This window comes from Austrofundulus limnaeus, unplaced genomic scaffold (genome assembly GCF_001266775.1).
Source record: "Austrofundulus limnaeus strain Quisiro unplaced genomic scaffold, Austrofundulus_limnaeus-1.0 Scaffold315, whole genome shotgun sequence".
Lineage (NCBI taxonomy): Eukaryota > Metazoa > Chordata > Actinopteri > Cyprinodontiformes > Rivulidae > Austrofundulus > Austrofundulus limnaeus.
In genome coordinates, this window is record NW_013952717.1 from 539,634 (window position 1) to 547,385 (window position 7,752).

Genomic DNA, 7,752 nt, shown 5'->3' on the forward strand with positions numbered 1-7,752 from the left:
GTCTTTATTAATCAACTCGTGGAAGATGGTACTGTAATGGAACTAATAGTACCTAGAAGTAACTTCCTCTGCTCTGATTGGTCGCCTGATTATTAAAACACTTTCCTGTTCATAACGAAGACTTCAGCTTCCATAGTTCCTATAGTTCCCATAGTCCAGGGTTAGCCTTTATGGTCCAGGTGTAGTTTCTATGGTCCAGGGTTAGTCTTTATTGTCCAGGTGTGGTTTCTATGGTCCAGGTGTGGTTCCTATGGCTCAGGATAAATTCTGATGGTTCCTATGTGGAGAAAGAAATGCATTTTATTGATATAAATAATTAATAATACAATCAGCAGAGTGAAGAAATGTGTTCAGTTTGTGTGTAGACAGAGTGTCAGCCTCACGGACAGAAACTGGAAGTTGGTTCCACAAGAGAGGAGCTTGATAACTGAAAGCTCTGCCTCCCATTCTACTTTTAGAAACTCCAGGAACCACAAGTAAACCTGCAGTCTGAGAGTGAAGKGCTCTGTTAGGAAAGTTAGATGTTTAAATAAGATGTTTAGTGAGTGTCTGAAGGTAGATGTGTAGAGAGGATGTGTTTAACCAATAACACCTTGACTTTTTGTTTTACCTGCGTCACACCTGGATGTTGTGGTGAGTCCAACATGTCTGATCTGCTCCTTTAGTTTAGTTCCACCTTTTATTGGACTGATTTTCTAGTAAAAGAATACAGAAGCATCAGAGTCTTGTTTAAAAGTGAATTTTCTGAGTTTTGTTGTTTGACAGACTGCTGAGTCATGCCTGCTGAGTCATGCCTGCTGAGTCATGCTTCGGCGCACAGCAAAGGTCTCATGACTCATGCAGAAAGTTAATGATGAAGCTGCTGCAGCACCGGTTTCTCTTTATTTTCACACCTGGTCTGACCCCTCCTGTTCTTTAAACCTCCTGCAGAGGTTTAATGTTTGAGTTCTCCTGGTTCTCAGGAGGTTCCTTTATTTTAATTAAAACCCCTGCAGGACCTGATGAAAGTTGTTTCTGTCCAGATGAAGACCGTMTGACCAGGAGGAAGAGCTTTGTGGACACCATCTCCCTGCAGGTGGACATCATGTCCAACAGTCTCCCAGATCAGGTTGGGTTTTAAAACTAAAAACTAGACGTTGACCCAGATCAGGTCAGGTTCCTCCAGGATCAGCTTCTGTTCTGTTTCCAGTCCCAGCTGGCCGAGGAGATCACCTTCGAGACGCTGAAGAAAGCCATCGGTGAGGAGGAGGAGCTTCTCTCACAGGAAGTGAGTCGTTCTGACAGGAAGCCGTAGATCTGACCCAACTGACCCGTTTGTTTTCAGACACCACGGGTCTGGAGGAGCAGGAGAAGGAGAGGAGGCGCCAGGTGATGGAGAAGTTTCAGAAAGCTCCGTTTGAGGAGCTGGCCGCTCACTGCGAGTCCAAGGTAGGAAACAAACCATCAACGCCCCATCTGAGGTTCCTGGAAACTAAAACTGACGACTCGTGTTTCTTTTTCAGGCCAACCTGCTGCACAGCCGCCTGGCCCAGATCTTTGAGCTCACCATCCGGTCAGTTCTTCACACTTCAGACGTTCAGCTGGTTTAAAACCACTTTTTAACTGGTTTAAAACCACTTTTTAACTGGTTTAAAACCACTTTAACGTCATCGTCCTGAAGACTGACTTTACACTTTTTATACTTTAAATAAGAAACTGCTTTAAAACTGAGACTCTTATTGTGAAGAGTGTTTTTTATAGCAGAAACATCTTTAAAATGTAGACTCTTATTTTGAAGAGTTTGTGCTTCATACAAGAAACTGCTTTAAAATGTAGACTCTTATTTTGAAGACTCTTATTTTGAAGAGTGTGTTTCATAGCAGAAATATTTTTAAAACGTAGACTCTTATTTTGAAGAGTTTGTGTTTTAAAGCAGACTCTTATTTTGAAGGGTTTGTGTTTTATAGCAGAAACTTTAATGCGATGGTTTGACTCCTCTGCACCCCCTCCTCCAGGCCCCCCCCCAGYCCGTCCGGTGTGGTGTCCCTCTCTGCGGGACACACTCAGCACCCGTCGGTCCCGGTCTACGAGATGAAGTTCCCGGACCTGTGTGTGTACTGATCCGTCCTGAGTCGGGTCAAACAGAACATTTCATGAAGCCAAGCTTAACGTGACGTCGCCTCCAGCTGCTCCTCAAACATCTGCTCTGCTCCTTCATGGAAGGACCGGGTCGTGTTCTGGTTCTGATCGGGTCCACTGATGCTTAAAGTTCTTTAAGGCTCCAAACAGATCTGACCCGTTTCTGCTCCTCCAGCACCAGAACTTTAAACTCAGAATAATCCAGGGTTCTGCTGTAGTCTTAATCTCTGCTTTTTTTAATGAGTTAGACCCATTTAATCTGACACTGTCTTAATCTGAGTTTATTCCCTCATTTCCAAAGTTTATAAATCTGGTTTAATCTGAGTTTATTCCAGTGTTTCAGAGGTTTACGCACAACCCTGCTCGGTCCGAAATGAGATTAAAASTGATTCTTAGACTTAAGAATTTTGATAAGTGGCACTTAAATCTGAGATTAGGAGTAAATCTAAGAGATTTTCAGCACTTAAGTCTAAAAATCCACTCTAAGAACTTTGATAAATACAGGCCCTGGTTTAATCTGAGTTTATTCCATTGTTTCACAGGTTTATAAATCTGGTTTAATCTGAGTTTAATCTGACCAAAATTTCCTTTAACCGTGGAACAGAGTCGGCCCAGAGAGTCCAGGACTTCAGAACCAGCTTTAATCCTCCTGCTGCCCCTGGATTAGACCCGAGACCAGCAGGAGGAGGGTCAGATTACAGATTATCTTTGTGTTTAATGTTTCAGTGTTTTTGTCCTGAAATAAAAACAGGTGGAAATGTTTGAGTCTTCATGTTCTCACCAGCAGTAGAAGCAGCGCTCCGACAGACGTGCAGTGGTCCGGTCCGGTCCGGTCCGGTCCGGTCCGGTCGTCGCTGCAGATCATATATTTTTGTACATTTGATGCATCATGTTGTTGAAACGTCGTCTGGATGGAGAGAAATGTTAAAATGTTGTTTACTTTTTTATGACTTTAAATATAAACATTTATTTACCTGAACAGTTTTAACATCTGTGGTGTTACTTTGGTTTGTTAATCCAGATTATATCAGATTAAAAAGTTCAGATGAAGCATTTCAGTGTTTGCACTTTAAAACTCACCCCGATCAGATCAGAAGTGTTTTTMTTCTTGAGGGAAATCCAGATTAAATTAATGTTTTAGATAAAACGTCTCGTCTGTCAGAACCAGAGGTGTTAATCTCAGATTAAAGGCTTAATTTAAAATTAAGACTAATCTGAGRTTGATCAAACTGGTTCAGTTTGATGGAAACTGCAGAGCTTCATGTTAAAAATGTTGTTCAATAAAATAAAGTGTCTCCATCAAGGATTCTCCCATCATCATTTCTCAAGATTCAACTGAAAAGGCTTTTATTTTGAAATGTCATTCTGTTTCCTGAATAAAAAGCTTTCATAAAACGCAGATAAGAGCAAATTAAAGTCGTTTRTATTAAAGTAAATCCTCAGAAAGAAACGTTTCTCTCCCTGAGGCTCAAACAAAACATCGACTTTTCTTTTCGGCTCACTGAACCTTCGGCTGATTCACTAATTAAAAACTTTTAGCTGCGTGTCGTGACCGTTCAAATGSCAACAATTTATTTTAAAAATTAATAAAACATGATTCTCACAGATTCTGTGTGTCGGCTGCTGCCCTCCAGGTCCGGACCGAGGACAAAATGAAGTCCAACATCAGCTGGAAACTGATGAGTCATCGTGTAGCTAAAAAAAAAAAAAACAGCTGAAAACATAAAACAAGAAGCACCTGTAGAGGAAAATAATGTTTACATTTAAAAACTCATCGTACAAAGGATTTCTGAAAGAGTTACTTAATCATTGGCTGAAAGAGTTAATAATCAGCTGAAAAGTTAATTATTAGCTGAAAAATAACGTATGCTGAGTTAAACATCAGCTGAAAGAGTTAAACATTAGCAGAACGAGTTATTAGCTGAAGGAATTAATCATTTTCTGAAAAAGTTAATCAAAAGAATGAGTTAATTATTAGCTGAAAGAGTTAAACATTAACTGAAAAAGTTAAACATTAGAAGAACGAGTTAATTCTTAGCTGAGAGTTCAATATTAGCTGAAAGAGGTAACCATAAGCTGAAAAAGTTACTCATTGGCTGAAAACGTTAATTAGCTGAAAGTTAAACATTAGCTGAAAATTTTAAACAAGCTGAAAGAGTTCAACATTAGAGGAGTTAAACATTAGCTGAAAAAGTTAATTATTAGCTGAAATATGTAATCATCAGCTGAAAGTTAAACATTAGCAGAAAGAGTTAAATATTAGCTGAAAGGGTTAAACATTAGCTGAAAGGGTTAAACATTAGCAGAAAGTGTTAAACAGCAGAAAGAGTTAAACATTAGCTGAAAGTGTTAAACATTAGCTGAAAGTGTTAAACAGCAGAAAGAGTTAAACATTAGCTGAAAGTGTTAAACATTAGCTGAAAGTGTTAAACAGCAGAAAGAGTTAAACATTAGTTGAAAGTGTTAAACATTAGCTGAAAGTGTTAAACAGCAGAAAGAGTTAATCATTAGCAGGAGGTCAAAGGTCAGAAACATCACATCTCCAAATTACTGAAGACTGAAATTAAAAAGATTAAAATTAAACATGTTGCCAAAAACTGCTGGTGTTTACCAACAGAAACAGCCGAAATGACTGAAAACAGCCGAAATGACTGATAACAGCCGAAATGACTGAAAACAGCTGAAATGACTGAAAACAGCCGAAATGACTGAAAACAGCCGAAATGACTGATAACAGCTGAAATGACTGAAAACAGCCGAAATGACTGAAAACTGCCGAAATGACTGAAAACAGCTGAAATGACTGAAAACAGCTGAAATGACTGAAAACAGCTGAAATGACTGAAAACAGCTGAAACAAGGTGAGTTTGTAAGAAGTGGATTTTATCTGAACTGAGTCAAACCTGCTGTTTTCTCAGACGATTCGGAGCTCGTTAAAAAGTAAAATCTTACCTGTTGGTTGGTTTTTTGCTCCTGGGCCCACCTGAGCTTTTCCTGGTCCTGGTTCTGCTCAGGTCTTAAATGCAGGTGGGGTCCAGCAGGGGGGGGTMACATTTACTCAGTTACTTAAAGCCAACAGGACAGGTTTCAGCTTTCAGATTTTAAATTTATTTTATCATTTTTAAAATTAAAACTATTTTTATACGGGGCTTGGCGAGCCAAACGGGAGTCACCTGTGAGCCACTTYTGGCCCGCGGGCCTTTAGTTTGACACGTGCTGTAATCTGTTAAAGTCTTGATCGTGCGGCCATGATGGTTTCTACAGATTAACAGATTAAATCTGAAGAAACTGTTTGAACCTAAAAGTTTATAAAATCATTTATTTTAAACAAAAATAGATTTAAAAACATAAAATGAGCTTCAACTAACCAGAGATTTAAAAAAAACAGATGTTTAAAAAAAAGTCACAAAAAAAAACTGAGTTTGTTTCTTTAACTAAAAAGTTTTTTTCCCAAACAGACGGTGGATTATTTCCTAATTCTTCTGTTTTTAATTGTTGTGAACCAAACCACGTCCTTGGATGAAGAATTATTCCTCCTCTTCTTCTCTGATCACAGCTTGTTGCACATCTTTGACAAACATCTTTGTTTCAGACCTGAAAAGTCAAAGTTTACAGTTCTCGTCTCTGAACTCACGGTTTAAATAAAGTTTTCTGCGACTCTTACTTCTGGACAGAGCGATCCTCTTGACTCGTCGACAAACTTCAGACGTGTGCGTCTCGTACCACAGGTGGCTGTCGTCACAAAAACTGTCAGAACAAAACAAAGTCCTGATCAGGTCAGAGAAAAACTGATTTTAAAAGGTTCCAACTAATAAGCCAGACTCTTATTTTGAAACAACTTCCTGTTCTTTTAATGTGGAGTTTCTGAAACAATGAGCGACTTGTTTGTGTTGATTCATGAAGTGCCTGTGACATCATTTTTTTGTAATAAATATGAACGTATTTTTGGAAAGATAAAACTGATGAAAAATTATTTAACTTCTGAGATGAACAGTTGAAATATTTGCATGTTCAGTAACAGGAAGTGATGTCAGAGGGGAATGTCTGCATGTGAACAGAGCGTGGTGGCTAACAGCTCAGACTGTAGAGAATAATCTGATGTTTCTTTAGATTATTTTAATCTCTGTCATAGAGAGATGAGTCAAAGGTCAAATTATATCGTTTAAATAAACAAAGTCCAGGAAGTTTTCTKTCTCAGAGTTCCCCTTTGATGTCACTTCCTGTTTCACTTTAGCTGAGCCAGATTCAAGAGAAAATGAGAGTTATGTGACACAACAGGTAAAATCATGTGTTTTATGCCAAGGTTCTTAAATAAAATATATTTTCCTGGATGTGAGAGGTGTTTTAAAGTGTGCGGTGGATGTTTCAGGTGTTGAGTTTTATTCTTCTCTCTCAGCCTCCATCGTTTCTTGAGCCTGGGCTCTGCAGGAGCGTTGTCCTGATGAGGACGGTGTGAAAACAAACCTTTTCCTCGCCGTCCTCCGGCGCAGCGCTCTGCAGAGGCACTGAGAGAAGAAGCTGCAGAGCTGCAGGACGCACGGCTGCAGCTCGTCGGCACCGACCGTGGTGGGCCCGCCGGGGACAGACCCTCCGCTCCGGTCCGGTCTCCTCCAAGGACAACCTGCCAACAAATCGATGGCTGAAAACTTTCTGCTGCAGCAAAACACTTTTTAAAGTCAGGATCTTCAATCTGACATGAGATTAAACAAAAAGATGAACTCTGAGGTCAGATTAAACTCTAAAACTTTAATCACGTTTATCTCCTGGTTCCTAATTATAAYAAACATTTAGATTAATTTAACTTCATTTTTAAGACTTTTTATATTTTTCTCTCTTTTCTGAAAAACTCTTTTTGAAAGAAAAGATTTCAGAGTCCAGGTTTTAGAGTTAATGTTGGTCCGTCTAAAACCTTGTAGACCCACTGGACCGGACCAACAGTTGGGGGGTCAGGCTGTTGGGTTGGACCAGGTCTGGGGTCAACAGATGTTGGAAAAAAACCACCGAGTTGAAGARTCCAAAACCCAACATGAAGGTTCAGGTCATCCAAGACCGACAAGGGGATTAGACCAGCCTGTCACCCAGACTGGACCGGACCAACAGCTCCAACGTTCCATCCACCAGAACAAAGATGGCCACCACGGCTAATGAACGTTAGCCAACAGAAAAACAGCTACAGCTCAGACATCGTTACTGTTGGGCTAAAACGTGGCGACAGAGCAGATGAAAACTCTGTTAGCAAAATATTTCACAAAKCAGTGAACACGTTTAATTACTGATCCGTTTCTAAACCAGTCAGGACGGCTGCTCAAAACCAGAGGTGGTGGTAGCTGAGAGTCATCAACTGGACGTGTTTCTGTCGTCTTTATGACAGAAACCTAAATATTAAAACAGATCAGTTTGATTGTCAGGTGTTTCTATTTGTCCATCAAATGTTCAAAAATTTAATAAAAATATAAATTACTGAGACTTTCTTCAGGAGGTTCAACTGGTTCAACTGGTTCAACTGGTTCAACTGGAAACCTGCAGATCTTCAGTTTTTCTCCTGAAAACTGAAGCGATTTGTCGCGTTAACAGAGCTGACTCCTCGTGCACATCTACACGGAGCGTGCACGTCTACACGGAGCGTGCACGTCT

General features: G+C 39.9%; 2 protein-coding genes and 1 long non-coding RNA gene across 4 annotated transcripts in view; 1 reads left to right on the plus strand and 2 right to left on the minus strand.

The window, feature by feature from the left end:
- Positions 1-3,168, plus strand: part of efr3a (EFR3 homolog A (S. cerevisiae)) — a 55,373-nt gene extending 52,205 nt beyond the window's left edge. For both annotated transcript variants that reach the window (XM_014022028.1, XM_014022027.1), the window contains 5 exons: positions 1,023-1,108; positions 1,190-1,238; positions 1,325-1,428; positions 1,503-1,552; positions 1,995-3,168. In XM_014022028.1, coding sequence (XP_013877482.1) covers positions 1,023-1,108; positions 1,190-1,238; positions 1,325-1,428; positions 1,503-1,552; positions 1,995-2,100 — 395 coding nt within the window. In that variant the 3' untranslated portion in view covers positions 2,101-3,168. The remainder of the gene's footprint in view (positions 1-1,022; positions 1,109-1,189; positions 1,239-1,324; positions 1,429-1,502; positions 1,553-1,994) is intronic.
- On the minus strand, positions 2,650-5,469 carry LOC106527215 (uncharacterized). Its single transcript, XR_001311354.1, has 2 exons — positions 5,071-5,469; positions 2,650-3,813 (listed from the first exon to the last, which is right to left on the minus strand). It is a non-coding gene; the product is annotated as an uncharacterized LOC106527215 (long non-coding RNA).
- A 23-nt stretch (positions 5,470-5,492) lies between these two features.
- Positions 5,493-7,752, minus strand: part of hhla1 (HHLA1 neighbor of OC90) — a 10,260-nt gene continuing 8,000 nt past the window's right edge. The window contains exons 13-15 of the mRNA XM_014022030.1: positions 6,583-6,739; positions 5,783-5,865; positions 5,493-5,712 (exon numbers count right to left, since the gene is read on the minus strand). Coding sequence (XP_013877484.1) covers positions 5,669-5,712; positions 5,783-5,865; positions 6,583-6,739 — 284 coding nt within the window. The 3' untranslated portion in view covers positions 5,493-5,668. The remainder of the gene's footprint in view (positions 5,713-5,782; positions 5,866-6,582; positions 6,740-7,752) is intronic.